At 40.9% G+C, this 19,191-nt stretch overlaps 1 protein-coding gene across 1 annotated transcript in view; it reads right to left on the reverse strand.

Annotated features, from left to right (window-relative positions):
- Positions 1 to 667: 667 nt before the first annotated feature.
- The window catches only part of Ttll5 (Tubulin tyrosine ligase-like 5), a 64,418-nt gene continuing 45,894 nt past the window's right edge, over positions 668 to 19,191 (reverse strand). Inside the window, exons 5-15 of the mRNA XM_076801233.1 lie at positions 4,544 to 4,650; positions 4,203 to 4,416; positions 3,317 to 3,573; positions 3,007 to 3,206; positions 2,656 to 2,885; positions 2,327 to 2,522; positions 2,086 to 2,248; positions 1,443 to 1,583; positions 1,214 to 1,364; positions 974 to 1,140; positions 668 to 891 (exon numbers count right to left, since the gene is read on the reverse strand). Of these exons, the coding sequence (XP_076657348.1) occupies positions 672 to 891; positions 974 to 1,140; positions 1,214 to 1,364; positions 1,443 to 1,583; positions 2,086 to 2,248; positions 2,327 to 2,522; positions 2,656 to 2,885; positions 3,007 to 3,206; positions 3,317 to 3,573; positions 4,203 to 4,416; positions 4,544 to 4,650 (2,046 nt within the window). The 3' untranslated portion in view covers positions 668 to 671. The remainder of the gene's footprint in view (positions 892 to 973; positions 1,141 to 1,213; positions 1,365 to 1,442; positions 1,584 to 2,085; positions 2,249 to 2,326; positions 2,523 to 2,655; positions 2,886 to 3,006; positions 3,207 to 3,316; positions 3,574 to 4,202; positions 4,417 to 4,543; positions 4,651 to 19,191) is intronic.

Below are 19,191 nucleotides of genomic sequence, written 5' to 3' on the forward strand. Positions count from 1 at the left end.
GTCGTCGTGAAATTTTAATCATTGATACGTTAACTTCTAAAAAACATTGTTGTTTCACGCTACGAATGATTCAATTTGAATTGGCCACCTGTTCCGTGCGATAAAACTCGAGAGACCTACTACTATCTACAATCAGCCTCATAATTGACGACACACACACTCTCAATTATGTCATCAATTATGTGTCCGACTGGCTGTACTGCTCCTCGAGGAATCTTTGATGCTGAAGACTAGCCTCCGAAGGTAAAACCGTGGTTCGTAAACTGCGCCGAGAAATCTTCGACGAGCGTATTTTTCGTTGGAAGTATCGTGTAATGAACTTCTGTTTAGCTTAATAAATATACAAGCGAATGTTAAAGCGCTTTCAAAGCGTACCCAAAATATTAGATTCTGTGACGGTATCTCTTGTTGCATTTTTTCCGTTCTTCTCTCTCTCTCTCTCTCTCTCTCTCTCTCTCTCTCTCTCCTCCTTTCTATCCCAATCTCTTTCTTTCTCCCTGTCTTCTCTGTGCAATATTCGAATGGGGAAACGGTTACGACTTACGCGTGGATGATTGTCCACTTGTAGTGGGAAGTCCTAGGCAGCCGTACTTAAATATATACTATATGTATATGATTATCTTAACGAGCAAACGGTGGCGGCTATAAACGAGTATTCACGGGCCGCGCAGCTATGTGCGCGGCGCTTTCGTAGGCCTTGTTATGGACTGGTTACATTTACATTGCTCGCTGTTCGCGGCGTTCGAGTACACGCGGGAAGTGATGTGCGGCAGGGAGCCTAACAAATTAGGTCCTGGTAGGCTACCCGCGAATCCGCTTCTACCCAAAAAGCTGTGGGCGCACTTGTACAACCTTGTCTGGAGGATCAGGATGTCGTCCAGGTCCTCTTCACTGTTAACAAATAAATATCTCAATTAATCGACATTAAGACATGGCAGAACGTTTTTGAATACGATAGTAAATTCAGTTTTACTTGGCTGCAGCGAGAAATTTCTGAAACAACCGGTTCGGAACGGTTCGAGGCCGGTCCACGGTGTCCGCGTAGAGATCTGTTTCCCGATTGTAAAGATGCAGAAAGTCTGAGAGTTGTTTGGCGGTGATGGCAGCACGGTCCTTGTCGCTGAGTTTACTGCTTGGTAACTGTAAGAGATAATAATGCAGTGAGAAGATACAATATATAATTTTCTATGATTATTATTTTTTTAAAACTTACCGTGAAGAAGAAGGGCGTCCTTAGATTACTGGCAGACTGTTGGAGAAATTTCATCACAAGATCGCAACACGCTGGATCCGCATTTTGCTGAGATATCTTGCGCAATATGTGGCCCAAATATAAACCAAAGGCTTTCCTAGCTTCTCCAGGACTGAAAAGAGCACGATTCTGTTGTAATGTAAATTCTTATATTCTACTCTAATATATCATCTTGCATTGAATCACCTACCTAAGTTTATTTCCATCATGCATGGCCTGCAGTACTTGGCTTTTGTACTTATGCTTGTCGATGTCCATGTTCTCTTTACTGTCGCCACGGTCTAGGCTCTGCTTGTGTCCTTTCACTAATGCTCTCTCGTACCTTTCGTATCTGCAATGAGTCATTGATATTGCAGGATGATGAAGAGATGAGATTGTAGAAGAATGACTGCCCTGTTCATACCGTTCCAATATTTGCTAGTAGAGATTATGACCATTTGCAGTGCTATCTATGATTCCTCTTTGGAGTTCAAAGATTCTTAGACGTTCTGGCCCTTTACATTTTCGTGACTTATATTAATGAGACCCTTGATAACGAGTGGACGGTGGATTCTATGCACAAATACAAAATTGTAAAATCATTAGAGAATTGAATGACGTTGTTATACTATTCTCAACGTATTACAATTGTTAACCCCTTCCATCACGATTTATTTTATAATTAAAACAATTAGAACCTCTTTGATGCTTATAATCTTTTTTAATTTCTTTCTTTAATAGTTTCAATCAATTGTAAGTAATACATCGACAATTTTGAATTCTTCGTTTCTTGTCACGAATGCATAAAATCCACGGTCTAATCATCGTACTTGTCAATATTTTTGCCAATGTACCTGGACAGTCTGTCCAGCGTAACTTCAGGAATGATGAAACCAGTCGTGCGACTGGCAGCAGGGAATAGTTGCTCATGCAGCATCAGATTATGATTCGTGTTCACGTGCTGAGCTCTGCCCGGTCCTAGAGGATCCGACACAACCGGTATCCCTGTCGTTGGATCTGCAAATATAATATTCCTCGTAAAACTCAATGAGAACCAGACACAGTATGAAACACCCTAAATATACTTTTACACACCTAGATACTGCGAGTACATCTCCCACGACTTGGGACTAGGAAATATGCGAACGAATCCTCCTCTTCTCTCAAACTGTGCTTTTGCAGAGGCCACTATACGCTGCTGCTCACTGGTCAATCCTGATTTGTTGATGTTGCTTTTGCTGACGTTCTTCTTCCTTTGCGACAGTGTTTCTGCCGAGTGGACCCTCCTGCACTGTATGAAAAGAAATTGTTGGTTTATACAAACTGTGTTGGGCCGAACGGAAAATATCGACGCCCTAACCCTAACCCAATACAAAATGAAGAAGTAGATAAGCCGGTGTTAGTCGATGCGATGATCGACTTACGCTAGCTGTCCTCTTGGTAGATATGACTGTGGATCGGTTCAAATGAGTGGTTTGGGGCCGTAGCACTGGGTCCACTGCTGAGACACCGACCAGGGTAAGCAGATCTGCTATCAATGCGGATTTCAGTCTGACATCGAGTGGCGAGTCGCATCCTAGCGACGGAGTTAGGTTCACTTCCAGCAGCCAGGGTTTCAACGTGTCGTCGATCAAGATGTCAAAGCCGAACAGTTCTGAAAGCGGGCGTGAGACATGTTACGATCTCAGACAGGCCTTTATAGACTTGGAAAGACTGGGCTTCTTCAGCTGTAGTAGAGAGGACCAATTTATGAGATCTATTAATCATTAAATTACCGAAGCAAGTCTCCGGGTGCTTGACGAACTGCTTAATGCCGCTGACGATGCCCGAGGCGGTCGCAAGGATCGATTTAATTATAATGTCTTCGACGCGCTGCATCAGCAGTTCTGTGTCCTGTCCGATGGAGCGTAAGTGTCTGAGCAACGCTGACAGGGTCCACTTGTGACCTACATCCTCTGCGTCCGGGTCCTCGCTCCTGGACAATGTCAATTAATCAATGAGAAAGCTATACTTCTACCTACAAATCCTCTATTTAATTTGAAATTTCAAACGAAGACATCAAAAGACATATAGCTCAATTCTTACTTTACGTAGTCCACGTGGAATTTGTTGATGCTGTAATTGCACAGATGCATGCAGGGGTTCCAGACGTATTGATTGCCTCCATCGTACTTCACCGTGGCGAATCGAACCAGACCCTCCTCGTAGAGGTATATCAACAGCGGGTCATAATTCGTCACGGCTACATAAAGCCGTAGGTCGCATTTGTGCCCGTCGACGAGAAGCGGATTGTTGATGTATTGTGCGACGATCACCGACTCGTCCGTTAGGATCTTCTCGGGCTGGAAAAGCAGAACGTAAATCAACAGTTTGGAAACGAGAATATGATCAACGTTCAAAAGTGACTTCTTGCTGCTTTGCTCTCAAGCGAAACAGGATACTTGGAGTGCATAGGACAAGTTTAATTGTAATTAGTATTCTTCAAGACTTATTGGGACAACAGAAGTCAGCGAAGAAGCCACAAACAAATAGAAATATGTGTTTCTGCGCAACCTTCTTGACCCTTGAGTAGACTATATAGACTTTAAGCATGTTAACTGAGTTAGCGCACTATTAAAATTCACTTTCAAAGTCCACTTAGGAGTTCAATTCACTGTGTTCAAGTTTGGCATAGTCTTCATTTTTCTGGACTCTGTTAGAGTCTTCTAGAGGGTCTTGTACGCGACTAGGTCACTGAAAAGTACTGTACGCTTTGATAATTTCTCTTCGTTGCTACATCTCTGATGTTTTTCTTAATACGAAGTGATGGTAAAAGAACATATGAATTTGCTCTGAAAGAAACAGCTAATACAAGACTATAATTTCAGAGCGATCCAATTTTGAGGAAGTAAATGAAGACTATAGACCAACGTAAAGCATGCAGTGCAGGGCCACGTACTCTAAACTGATATCTAGAAATTATTATGCTCACACTGTTAACGATATAAATGCCACGTCCGCGGGAACTGGCTTTGGGTTTGACAATCCAGGGCCCGCGATACCTGAAATGCGCCGTTAGCAGTTCCCTGGACTCGCTAGGCAGCAGGAACGTTTGGGGTATGAAGTCCAGGTTTCGCAGACCCTTGCTGCGCTGCATCGCTTCAATGTTCTTGTACAGTCTGTCTTTTCGTGTGATCTCGTACGACCTGGAATAAATCGTGTACAGCATCAATCAGGTGAACGAGGAAAATCCTGGGTACAGAAGACCAAGGAAAAAATCATGTATGCAAAACAAAGCGCGATGAGCATTCCTCTCAGACTGCTTTTGTTTACCTGGGGAAGTGGTTCACTTTCTGGTGGGGCATCAGGTTCCGAAGAATGTCTGGTTTCGGGTGATTGCCCATCCACAGGATGTTGAACTCTGACTCGTTCATAGGCACCTGCGACAAAAATAGAAATCAAAATTACAAAAGAGTGTATTTGGATGAACATTTTACATCATATCAATCCCATATCGTTTGGATCGTCAAACAATGAACAAAGCGCTCTGTCTATTATTAAAACGTCTTGACACAGTATCAGAAATCACTAGTACCAACAATAAGTGAACTGCGCGTGCACCGTAAACACTGCAGCGATTTGCAATTCTTGCTCAAACGAATTCCGTTTCATTGTTGGACCTGTGTTGGAATTTGACAAAGGCATTTTCTCGGCAACTGTGTAATAAATAAAGGAAGGTGAGTCCAAGGTGGGTCCAAAAGTTACTTCATAAAAATAATCAATCTACCAGAAAACGGAGAAGCGTTCTCATCGCGCTTCGTGCCGTTTAGTATTCCCGGTGCATCGACGTTCACGTGTATCGCCTCCGTCGACCTTGCGGTCAGTTTTCGTCGGGACAATATCTGAATGTACACGAGCGGACTGTTAATCGTTCCGATGGACACGCTTTTGTGCGATAACAGGCGCGAACATTGTGACGCACGCAAGTCCTTAAGACTTCCTTTTCTTGCCCGGCCTTTGACGAGCTGACTGCCGAATCAGCACCCATAAAAATCCCATAAAATTAACCCCGAGTTTTCTCCTCAAGCCTCAAGGTCACGCTCTTTTCTTCGGGCCCGTGACAAACACTCTTTACTCGCAATCGAAGCCCCTTTGGAAGTACCGTGTCACCGACCAAGGTCTCTCAAGGTCGTTTAGGGGCTCCCAATTCTTTAATATAATATATTTTGAGTATATTTTTCAAAATTGGCGCCGGGAATAATTCGAAGACTTGGTAACGAATTCCTAAAAATTGATAGTAAGCCGTTTGCAGGGATTTTCTTCCCTTTGTTCCCGTCATAGTGCCGAGGGTCAATTACATATATCCGAGCGTTTAATTACTCTGTCTAGCGGCGCACGCACGCGAGCACGATTTCACGCGGCCGGTGTTTGCGGTAACGAGATTTGGAACGAGCAGAGAGCGGTGGATCGTATTAATTAACCGGTCGGTACTAATTAAGACAATCGGAGGAGGAGGCGGATCAGCAGACGCAGGGGGGGGGGGCGTTAGCAATTAAATCCGAGCGAGTTAGACGATCCTCGGAGGCGATAATTGTCGCGTAACTCCGGAATAATATATTCCCGTGTATTACCGTGATAATTGCTAATTAGACGGGGAGACGTTGCAGGCGCGTTTTGCATCATTGTATGCGACGCGCACGCGCCGCACCGTAAACAGCTAATTATTATCTCGAGTGCCGGGAGATACGGGCAACATGTTTGCAACGAGTTAACGGGCGGCGGGATGTTGCCAATATGCGAAGACTTTATGGCACTTGATACCGTCCTTCGCTTTTGTTTGGAATTTATCGGAGTCGTTCCCGATGCTAAATCTTCGTTTGATTTGCGAGCGAACGAGCACGTTTCAGGAAAAACTTCCTCGAACTTAATATTTAATTTATATGTGAATCTTTTATTCATTTGACGGACGTGTTGATGCAAATTATACGTTATACGACCGACGCTTATCCCGGTAACAAATTGTACCGATTTACGAGGAACGTAAAATACGCTTTTTATTTTGTTTGTTTCAATTTGCTCGTGAAAGAGTACGCGCGCAACGAGGTTCCTCAAACTTAATATTAATTTATGTGTCCAGCTTTTATTCGTTTAATGGGTGTGTGTAAATTATACATTGTGCGATCGACAATTAACCCAGTTGTAGCAAACTGTAGCAATTCATGGCGAATGTAAAATTACCTCTTAATTTTAATCAATCATATGCGTAAATGTAAACTTGTGCAAGCTGTCGCAATCCAACTGATAAATATATGTGTTAATTTAGACATCAATATTCTATGTGTTTAATGATTGTACTAGAATGAATGATGTGAATAGTCAATAATTACCATGACGAGAGGTCATGTTTCTAGATTTTTCGTTAAAACCACTTGTACAAATTTGTACATTTACACAAACTTCCTCAATCAAGTAGTAATTTATACATGAATTTTGTATTCATTTACACAGTATATATAGATCTTGTATAATTTATACAGTGGAGCGACTGTCTTTCTATTTTTCTACAGTTTTAATTTTCATCTACTAACTTTCGTCGGAGACGTGCAAATAAAATCCGCAGTCTAACAATAACTTCTCTCGTGTCACAAGATAAATATTCGTCTCGCCATCTGCTCGTAATAGCAATCATTGGAAACAATTATTACGATTCCCTCGTGTTGCGTACAGTGTTGTTTATACGACGTTACTTTGTATTATTTTATATCATATTTTCGGAGGCATTATGACTACTATATTGTTATATAAATTATTATATTATCCTGTTTGGTTACACGTCATTTAAAATAATCATACATCGCTTTATTCGAACGAGCAAATAATTTTGAAAAATTGAAAAACGAATATAGCTAAACTTTAATAATTAAACTACAAAAGTTAGCGTATCTAAACATAATAATTCACTCATTTACTTCAACAACCTCTCGTCTAGGCGAAGTTATCGATTATTTTATTCGAACTACAGAATTGAAATAAAAAAATCATTCGAGTCAACTATTTGAAAACAATTGACTCAATTTAAGGAATAGAGGTTAATGAATAGATTGCGGATTTTATGTATTTATAACAAAACGTAGTAGTTTTGAACGATGCAAAGACGAAAAGAATCGAAAGGTGGAGGATACACTGCTTTTAATTTTTTTAAATAGTTAAAGAAAGCAGGCAATTTCTATTTTGCATTAAAATGCCCAGTCTATTAACGCTAGGTTTACTGAGCACTAAAAAACGACTGTTTTACATCACTTAAGAAAAATAACGCGAACTTATCTATCAAAATTTGTAGCCATATTTTGAAAAATATATACCCAAAGAGATCAATTTGTTAAATGATTCCTCGCGGATGCATCTTGACACAATCTCAATATTCGTAAATTAAAAATATTAGAATCCGTCATTTTGACTAACTACTTGTAATCGCGGAGGAAAAGCGATGAATCAATACTACTGCTGCTATTATGATTTTCTTAGACAAAAGGTATTTGTCAATCCGGAGTCGACGTACTCACCGCCATCAACAGACACTCGGGTAATCCAGCATTATCGCAGTGGATCGTGAAAGAGCCATACTCGGGGACTACCGGAGTGACTCACGTGTAGTCGCATCCATCGCGTAGAGATTTAATGATCGTTTATTATTGCGCTATTTACGAACCAGTGGAAAACGATCGTGGCGGACGTTCGACGCGCCCGCTCCGTTACCATTTAACACGTTGACCTCCACGTGACGAATTCACTTTAGTCGCCACGTTTCCACGGTATTCAAATCGGTTTTTTACTTCCTGGTTATTGTCATCGATCTGGTTTCTTAAACGGAACCTCATTGTTCAGAGACAGGAGTTTTTACACGCGTCAGCTGGAAAACCGCCCGGAAAAACCTCCGACCGTTTCTTGCGAATTTTCTCTCGATTGTTTCGCACGGATTGGTGCCATTTTTTTTTTTTAGACCAATAATAAACAACCCGCGGACCGTGATGAGCCGGCGGTGGAAACCTAAATACTACGCGCAACGAACGCAATATTAACCCTTTGCACTCGAGTGGTGACTCTGAAGCAACGCTAGAAATGATTGTGGCATTATTTCAAAGAAATTGCAACAAATATTACAAAATATTTGTTACATTACAAAATTTGTATTTAATAGATCACTAAACGTGGAAATCGGATCGGAGTTTCGTATGAATAAAATTAAAATATTCCAAGACGGAAGAAAAATTTAGTTTTAGAATAAAAATAGCGCCGAGTGCAAAGGGTTAAATACTTGCACGCACTAATCAAATAATTTGAATTTGCGGAACGTATTTATTACACAATATATTGTACAAATATTTCTAAGAAAAGTTACTCGGTATTCGGCTAACCAGAAATTGTGTCAATGAGAATTGGCATGGAAGCTTTTGTTCAATAAAAAATAAAGATGACTGCAATTTTTGTTATGAAATTAATTCAATAATTTGTCAATTAATTAATTTAAACTATGAAATTAAACTGTGAAATTGAACTGAATTGAATTGAACTGTGAAATTTTATAATTTTTTTTCTTTGTGCAAGTCAATGCGTCTTTGTACTCTTTCTAGAAAAGTATTAAGGTACCTACGTCGAAAATCGATTAGGTTAGAAGTTATGATTTTCTGTCCCGGTAAATATATATAGAAAATAATAATTAGACCGAGGATCTTTATGCAAAATAAAAATTTTTCACCTGAATTGCAGAATTATTTTCTTTCTTATTATTTTCTCTCTTATGTTTAGCAGATTGAAAATTTTTCTTTTCTTAAATTTTTCCAATATTTTACTCGTTTTTTGCCTGAAATGCATAAAATCCGCAGTGTAATAGTAATGAATATTTGTACGGCTATTAATCCTAAATTTCGGATATTTATCCGAAGCGTTAATTAAAAGAAATATAGGCAGAGCGAGTAGCCCGCGCAGCTTTTGTTTTTCTGCGAAGATAAGGAATGCTTGTACAAGTAGCGATGTAGATTGTATCGGGCTTAATGGATCGAAGAATGGTTTTCTTAATCACTCTTCGTCATTTTATCGATGACAGCGAAAGTTTCGCTGGTATTTGCATAGCCGTACAGCGATCCAGACGTCTCGCGTGTTCGCGATTGTCGACCTAAGGCCCGATAACAGCCCGCGACATAGATCGTCCACGTGATCCACGGCGAACGTGGATCGTATCAATTGACTCCGATGAAGATCGACCTCATCGTAATACGATGCCACTCGGTCTGATCCGGCCGCGATGATTCCAAAGATTTTAATCGAATTTCGTCATGATTTTCAACGGGGTGCGACTAAAAAGCCATAAGAAAATATTCGAAACTGTTTTTTTTTTTCGTACGTTCGAACCTTGTGCTCTCGAACTGGATACTTGAAAGCGTTCTCGTAAATTTTCGCAAAATTATTCGCGCACGAAATGATTCGTATGACGTTCGAAACAATTGTACTGTAAAATAGTTGCGAACACGAAACTTTTTCGTTCATTTCTGTCGAAAATTTCAAATACACAGCCTGAAGATACATAGTAAGTATTTCAGTAAATTTTCACTGACATTTTCATGTATACAGAATGTGTGAACGTTATACTAAACTTGCAGGATATCAGTACGACGTTCGACGAGATTGTATTGCAAAATAGTTGCAAGTACGTAACTTCCCTAACTTCTGTCGCGCATTCGAAGTACGTAAGATACATAACTTCAAGGATTTTGGGAAATTTTTACAGAATTTTTTTTACATATTTTAACCGCGTGATCATTGTTTCTAGTGTGACATTATTTGTAAAATTGCAAATATGAAAATCCCTCACCGAACATTTGAAGCTTAGAAATTACGTACAGTAAAGTCTTGATCTAAGCCCAATCTTCGGGTCCGTGCTGTGACATAGATCGTGTAGAACGTGGAAAAGGACACCGCGTGAAAACCAGTAAATACAGTTGAAATTATATCGCGTTTAGTGTCGTTTTAATCAGAAAAATGCCGCAAATAAGTTGGCGAAAGTCCCATAAAATAATAATGAAAAATAAAGAAGTTTTGTCATTGGATTAGTAGTGGTTCACACCGATATATCCTACCCGGTATCGGATTACGCATCATGTTTACATAGATTACATTATACTGCTCGGAGGGGAATATGTGAAGCAACTAATGTCGCGTAGCCCAGTTGCGCTTAGATCAAGGTCATACTGTACTTTCAAATTTTTACAGAATTTTATACAAACTGAAATCCATACGAAAAAATTCAATAAAAAACCCCTAACAAAACTTAGCCTGAAGCAATACGAATATCTTAAAACAGTTTTCCAATATTCTAGCAACTGTTCAACAATGTTTCCAATTTCGCCAAAAAGTTAATATCAATCTGAGTAAACTTGCATATAAAAATTTTGTTTAATTAATTCCAAGGCCGGGGACAGGTGAGAAGGTTTTTGCTCGACTCACAAGGAGCGACCGAAACAAAGGAAACGTTTCAATGGCGAATCCACCATGGGCTACGTGACCGTGATCATGTTCTCCCGTGGCATGCTCGTTGACTTTTCATTTGCCGATGCTGGCAATCAGATTCGCAGGTCTGTCTATCCGCGATTTATAATGGATTCGCTTTTGCGTCACCAGCGCGTGCGAGACCGAGAAAACAGGATCGTTAAACAATCGAACGCAACGCATGCGAACTATGCGCGCGAGCGCCAGTGATCCACGATCGATCTCTCCCCTGGGGTGTTGTCCCCTTCGCGATCATTCAGAGGATACGACACCCGAATTACTTATAGATCGTCTTCGCTCGAGCATGACACCGCTCGTGCCGTTGACCTAACCGCGCCATTAACACGTCTCTCTGACAAGAATAAAGCGAGACTATCAACAGGGACGTACGAAAAATGGCGACGCTGCTGTGTATTATACTTCCCGCTGTCGCTCGATAGTATGTAAACAATTTTCTTTTTTCTTTTTTACCGCGTAGATCGCAAATTTAGTTTCGTTTCGCGATGTTTGTCTCATTCATAGAAGCGGTCAATGTTATTTATAATTAGACCGAGGATCTTCGTGCAAAATAAATTAAATAATAAAAAATTGGAAAATTATATAATAAATTACAATCCAATTTTAAAGATTGGAAATCCTTGTGTTGATTATGGTATTTACTCGAGAATTGTTGTAGCGATATTAAGTCACATTACAAATTCGTGAAAAGTCGCAGCTGTCCCCATACTTTTGAGCAACAGTGTAGAGTGGAACACCATGAAGGACGGACCCTCGGGCTATGGCGTGCTCGAGCAATGCTAGAAATAATTACGATAAATTGTCCTCGGCGATAAAGTAACTGCGACCGTAGAAATTAATGAGCGGAAATCATCGCTGAAAACTTTGACGTATTTTTGTACATTAACTAAACTTTGTACATCGAACGAGTGATCGATACCTTGGCTTATACGGTCATGGATTATGGATTCGGCCATAAAAGTTTATGTACGCTTTCGTCCATAATTATCCGGACACGTATCTGCAAATTTTGCATAAATATCTTCGGCATTCAATTCCTTTTTCACGGACTTATAATGTTGTCCGGATAATTTCACTCTTGGGTAATGCAATCACTGTTTGTTATCAAGTAATGAATATTGCATGTTTGTGCATAATTTTATTCATTTGTCGCAAGAAACAGGGAAGAAGTAGAAATCTCCTATCTTCCAGTAATTTTAATAAATTGTGAGCTTTTTGGAAATGTTTTTAATTTTCCTTCTGCTTCAATATTTCTACTCGATTATAAATGCATAAAATTCACAGTTTAGTTATAATAAAAATTTCAATAATTTTTCGCCTCTTTCAGCTATTGTTCAAGATTTTGTGTGCTTCTGACTCATTCGTATTTTTAAATATAACTATATGAATAAAATAGAATGAAATAAAATATAAGAACCCTTGTACACTTTTACGACGGACTGTACACCTACTGTGACTTCAGATAAAAATTCGTTTTCGTACGAAACAAAATTAAATAAAATCTAAAAACCATCGTAATTATTTCGGAATCATCGTCTCTCTTTTTTATTTATTTGAGCGCCGTGTGTAGACTTTTGAGAGTGACTTTACGCAGATGAGCTGATTAAGAAAAAAGGGAGAAAACATGGTAAGGTAAAAAGGCCGGTCGATGTAAACACACGATAAAACACGATCGTAATTTTACAACTCGCAGTTCCCAGATTGAGACGATGGCGGACACCGCGTGGTGAGGACACTGACAACCATAAAGGTGGCCAGGTGGGACAAGGTTTGAGGGTCATACGCTCGGTAAGGTCCGTGACTGAAAAGCTAACCGGTCCTCGTGGCATGGGCAGCCATTGGCTTTGCAAGTGACTCGCAGAAAACGCAACGGAATCTGTACCATGGTCGGCCATCAGGTTTCCCCTTCGATTTCCGCGTTGACCGGCCACGGTTAGGTCGTTCGGTTTCCTTTCGATCGTGGATCGTCGATCGTCGATCCTCGACACCGATCGGAGACTACGGTGACGGGGCTAGGGACCTTCGAATCGGGTCCTTGAGCAGCTGCCATTCTCGATGGTCACGGTGGCTTACCTGTCTTCTCACTCCTTTCAGTCAACTTTTTCTATTTATTTAAACGTTCTTTTTGCCAGCTCTAATTCTTTTTCCTTATAGCGTTCGCTTCTGCCGTTGCATTGTGGTTCAAGGGAACTGGTGTTTTCTATTTACATTTTAAATTTTCCACTGGCCGGCGTTATATCAGACAATTTTTCTAATCACCAGAACGTAAATATTTTTTGGGCAATTCTTAAACAATCGTCGGTTTACCGTTATTTGCATCGTCTGTATTGGCAGAGCACAACATCATAGAAAAATTACTAATCAGGACTTCTCAGAGTGTCTCAGAGTGTCTCAGTGTGGTTCCAACGGCAGATTTCTGATTACACAATTCTGCTAATTACCGACAATCGGTGCACCTGATACTTCGAGGAACGTTTTCCCCGAGTTTTCCTAGTTTCAATGAGGAGCCCAAGGAGATCGCGTCACTGTTCCGTGTTCTGCCGACTTTTTGCGCAGAGATCTATATAGATCACTCGACCGACCTGGCTGACGAATCGCATAAACGCGGGGAGAGAATGCGTCCAAGGCGCAGAACCTGCGACTGTTGCATATTTTGTCTGAGAACTGACATCGGTGTGTTCATTTTGACTATGATATTCTAAAAATTACTGAATTGTTAACCTCTTTGCCGTACGATCTTCTGCCCGTCCACAATGACTAAAAATCATCGTTAACACCGGATTTACCGGACCTCTCGAAATGACTACTAAAATTTTCAATTTAACATTTTTGGGACCGCAAATATCAGCAAAGCCGCCAAAACAAAAATATACGAAAAGCTGCTAAAAGTCTGACTAAATATTACCTGTTATTTTCATAAAATGATCAAGAACGACCGCTTTTAGGCGCTCCCAATTTCACTTCGACTCGAATGAAGCCTATTGATTCCTCTCTATATATGTCGCCAAGGCCTGGACGATAAGCGTCGCGGAATTATCCCCACTACCGCGGGGGTCACGAGCGGCCTTGAACGCCTAGTATAAACATAACACGGTACGTCTCCTGGACGATACATGACGCTGGACCCGTGTAGACCCGTGTCGATGACATATATCGAGAATTCGCTGTATATGGCAAGCGATTGAAGGATCGTACGATTTTAGTGATCATTGCAGCGTATTTCCAGGGAACCGAGAGATAGCGATCAGTTCGGAGGATAATGATCGATTTACAGCCGCGAAGTCAGTCGATGATTGGAGGCAGTATCGGAATGATCAGAGGAAGATGTCGTTTGCGCCTATGCTCGTCGCTTTTACGTGAGACACATATTGCGTTACCGATCAAGGATAACGAGCTCCGACCGTCTCTTCCTATCTTTCTCCATCTGCCATGCGCGTCTGCGAACGTCCACCTGACTGGGAGACGGTAATTAGGCTCGCTCAGTCCTCTGGATTCGACCGTGCACGTGATATTTAATAAGACTCTTAATCGCAACCTGTGCGCAATTGCGTGCGATTGACTTGGCGCTCGACATTTTAATTTTCGGCGATCTAGAAATAATATGAAATTTTGGTTAACATTGACCTGAGAAAAGTATGAGATTTTTGGGAATGCAGGCGGGGATTTGTACATATTTGCAAATGCGATGATATTTATTTATAGAATACAAGATTGAACGTTCGTTTCGGGTCATGGGGACCCGTGGAGCAGCAGGGTTAACCCTCGACTGCTGAGGAGTCTCGTGGACTCCATGGAACTTCTGAAACCAACGACAATTTCACTATATTTAGCACAAACAATCATACACTTAGTTTAACGTACACGCTACATTGTTTTACAAGCTAGAGTTTCCCGAAAAGATTCTGCGCGGTTTCACTGTGTCGGGAGAAGAGAGTGGGAGTGTATGAAAATCTTCAGCAGTCAAGGGTTGCAGTTCAACCAGTTCATGGAAATTAGGATAAATTGATATCGAAACGAAAATTGCCTTTTTACATCGAGGGTTCCCTTGACGCCCAAAGGCAGCCAAAAATCGGCCTCAAACTTCTTTAGACATTTCACCGTACCGAGTTGTATATTGAAAACACTAAAAACGATTGAAATCTGACTATCCTAGAGCAACGTAAATATAAGACATAAAACTTCCATTGATGCATCAGAGCATTTTACTGTTTTCAAAAAATCTGAAAATCTCCTCGAACAGTGCCAAACACGTGATCACATAAAGTTGTATATTAAAACTGTAAAAATGACCCATAAAAACAAGAAACAAAATTTCCTTCCCTGCATCAGAGCATTTTACTATTCTCAGAAAATCTAAAAATCTCCTCAAACAGTGCCAAACACGTGATCACATAAAGTCGTATATTAAAATTGTAAAAATGAACGATGAAAACAAGGAACAAAATTTCCTTCCCTGCATCAGAGCATTTTACTATTCTCAGAAAATCTAAAAATCTCCTCAAACAGTGCCAAACACGTGATCACATAAAGTCGTATATTAAAATTGTAAAAATGAACGATGAAAACAAGGAACAAAATTTCCTTCCCTGCATCAGAGCATTTTACTATTCTCAGAAAATCTAAAAATCTCCTCAAACAGTGCCAAACACGTGATCACATAAAGTCGTATATTAAAATTGTAAAAATGAACGATGAAAACAAGGAACAAAATTTCCTTCCCTGCATCAGAGCATTTTACTATTCTCAGAAAATCTAAAAATCTCCTCAAACAGTGCCAAACACGTGATCACATAAAGTCGTATATTAAAATTGTAAAAATGAACGATGAAAACAAGGAACAAAATTTCTTTCCCTGCATCAGAGCATTTTACTATTCTCAGAAAATCTAAAAATCTCCTCAAACAATGCCAAACACGTGATCACATAAAGTCGTATATTAAAATTGTAAAAATGAACGATGAAAACAAGGAACAAAATTTCTTTCCCTGCATCAGAGCATTTTACTATTCTCAGAAAATCTAAAAATCTCCTCAAACAGTGCCAAACACGTGATCACATAAAGTCGTATATTAAAATTGTAAAAATGAACGATGAAAACAAGAAACAAAATTTCCTTGCCTGCATCAGAGCATTTTACTATTCTCAGAAAATCTAAAAATCTCCTCAAACAGTGCCAAACACGTGATCACATAAAGTCGTATATTAAAATTGTAAAAATGAACGATGAAAACAAGAAACAAAATTTCCTTGCCTGCATCAGAGCATTTTACTATTCTCAGAAAATCTAAAAATCTCCTCAAACAGTGCCAAACACGTGATCACATAAAGTTATATATTAAAACTGCTGAAAATGACCGATAAAAACAAGAAACAAAATTTCCTTCGCCGTATCTATTTTCAAAAAATCTCCTCAAACATGAAACATCCCACCCAGTTGCCCATTAAAATTTCTAAAAACACACGTCATCCGCAAGTTTCGACTGTTACGCGTTGCTCTATAAAATCATTCAGCTTCCCAAAAAATCCAGAAGTCTGGAACCCCGATAAACACGTCACCGCATCATCAAGCGTGCTCATTAAAATGATTAGGAACGGCTGGAATCTCGAGTTTTCTGACGAAACAACAAGCATCCGAAAGCGTGACCCTTGTCGAACGTAAAAATAGCACCGAAGGCATTCGCGCAAGCATGAGCGCGTGTACGCGCGCGCACAACAGAGAGACCTTGCTCACCAAATCCCGAAATAGTCGAATAAGTATCCCCCGAGGCTTCCGAACCCTGGACCAGGAGAAATAGGCCAATGGCGAGACGCGATGGTTTCCCGAGTCCAGGCAAATTCGAAAGTCGCGCCAAGCTTTCCGAGCCGTGCTTTCGAACCTGTTCTTCGAGAACGAGAGACGCCTCGGACCTTGTGCGCGCGCGATGAATGACGGGCCGCGAGCCAATCACGGCCGAGCAACCAGCCCGAGGCTGTTCGAGCGTGCCGAAAACCAGAATCTCAAATTTAGATGTTCCGTGATACCGTCGACGGTGCCGAAAACGGTGACATAACATCTCCAAACACCTCCGAAGGTCCGAGCCTAATATCGCGTGTCCGCGCGAATTATACCCTGGCGAGTCCCATTAAAAATTTCACAAATTCAAATTTCTGTTGAGGCAATTTGTATTTGCGTGGAACGAACACGTTCGCGGCGTTTTTAAATGAAAATTCAATATTTTATATTTTAATTTAATTTTTTTATATTTTAATTTAAAATTCAAAGATAAAATTAAGGTTTCACGAATCTGTATAGCCTGTTCATTGCTTTGTCTCATCAGTCTCCCCACTCTACCCTCCCCCTTCCCCCACGCTGCCGCCACGGCCCCGCCCACGTGACCCGTTTCGTCGCTTCGGCGCATGCGTCGCAACGTCACGTGACTAGCCCGACACTGAGGGCAGAGAGGGGGTAACTATTTCCCCTGAATTCCAGGCGATTTCCCTAATCTGACACTGGTTAAATGGCATTGTTATTCGAATGTTTTGTAGTTTCCTGGTCATATTTAGACAGGTGTAAAATTAATGTGAAGGTAAGTGTACCGGTTTTGTAGTAATAATCATCGTTAGCAATTTTAACATTGGAATTTTGACCTAGATTTCAGGCCTTCAATTTTACGATTATTGAGATTGTAAAGATGCTCTTGGTTACTGGATGCGATGATCTATTCGAATGTATTTTGTTAAAAATTGTCGCGATGCTTTTTGGTAAATATGGCTGGAGAGAATTTTGGAGAATTGCAAAGTAAGAAAAAATATTCCGTCTTGTATAGTTTTCACGTTGGTTATATACGGTAACTTTTGTCTGCTCGAACGTTCAGCGTAGGTTACTTATGGACGTGTAATTAACGCAATAAATCAAGATAAAGTTAGCGGTGCCACATGGCTTCCGAGATAGTCGGCTCTAATCGCTGGGAATTCGCGAAAAATTGCGAGAACGTGCTCGCGATTCGAGGTTCGAGAGCGAGGTAAACCCGAGTCTGTCTAATTGGAAATCTTCGGAGAGATTGAAAACAGCTTGAGGATTCGTCGAAGATTGTTCTTCGGTCTGCGCGGACGACTGATTGCGAACGGCTCGTTCACAATTGGTAATTATGGAGCGTACGGCGAGTTGGGTTCAACAACGGCGCTGTTTAAAACGCGACACAGATCTTGCCCGTTGTTCATTATTCTTAGACGATTCTTTACCAGTGTAAACATTGCTTCCTTTTGTTCTGTGGTTTGTTTTCGAGTCGCGGGAGCCTTGGGGCTAATCGCGGAGAAGCTACAGTGATTTAAATTCTCAATTTCAGGAAGACAGGTAGACGCGGTGCTATATTATAACATGACAACGCGGCGAAGAATTGTATTCTTCTTTTAAAGCCCCGGAAATTAAAAAATTGTTCAATATGTGAAATGTTCCCAGTGGGCGTGGCTTCGTTGCTCCTGGATTCCATGGAGTCCGTATTTCCCAAAAGATTAAACCTCGAAGACTCTCTCACACCTACATTGAAAGGCCACGACGATTTTAATGCGTACCCAACACCCCAAGTGGACGTGGCTTCATGGCACCTATCTTTGACAATATTAAGCAGTGTGCTCTAGAATAATCTGTGTTTGTAGCAAGTCTATTTCCGAAAAGATCTAGTTCTGAAGACTCTAAACTCCACTTTGAAGGATCACAGAACCTTTCCCTATATACAATGTTCTAAGTGGGCGTGCCTCCATTGGCCCCAACGGTGTCAGAGCAGTGCCCCATGGAGCAATCTACATCGATGACAAGCCACGAGTTCATATTTCTCCAAACATTACTCTCCGAAGATCCTCAAACCAACATTGAAGGACCAAAATGACTTTTTTGCGTGTCTAACGCTCTAAGTAGGCGTGGCCTCATTACTGCCTAGTTTCGACGGAGTCAGGTCACTGCCTCTGAAAGTAGTCTATGTCAATGGGATAAGTCTCTACTTCACATTCCCCATAGAATTGAAGACCGTCAAACCTGCTTTGACCGTAACGACTTTTCCTCATATACAATGCTCCAAGTGGGCGTGGCCTTGTTGCCTCCAGTTTCGTGGAAATCGGGGAAAATGTCCCACAATCAAGTTCATATTTCTCAAAACGTTAAGCTCTGAAGATCTCCACAAACCTACGTTAAAGGTCCACATCGACTTTTCTGTGTATACAATGTTCCAAGTGGGCGTGGCCTCGTTTCAGCCAGTTTCGACGGGAACAGGGCAGTGCTCCACAGAGCAATATCAATCCATAGCAAGCCTCGAGTTCATTTTTCTCAACATATTAAGCTCTGAATATCCTCGAATCCACTTTAAAAGAGCAGAACGGCTTTCTCCGGCATACGATGCTCCGAGTGGGCGTGGCTTTGTGGCCCTTAGCTTCAACGGGGCCAGATC

The sequence above is a fragment of the Halictus rubicundus genome, chromosome 15 (genome assembly GCF_050948215.1).
Source record: "Halictus rubicundus isolate RS-2024b chromosome 15, iyHalRubi1_principal, whole genome shotgun sequence".
In the NCBI taxonomy this organism is placed as follows: Eukaryota; Metazoa; Arthropoda; class Insecta; order Hymenoptera; family Halictidae; genus Halictus; species Halictus rubicundus.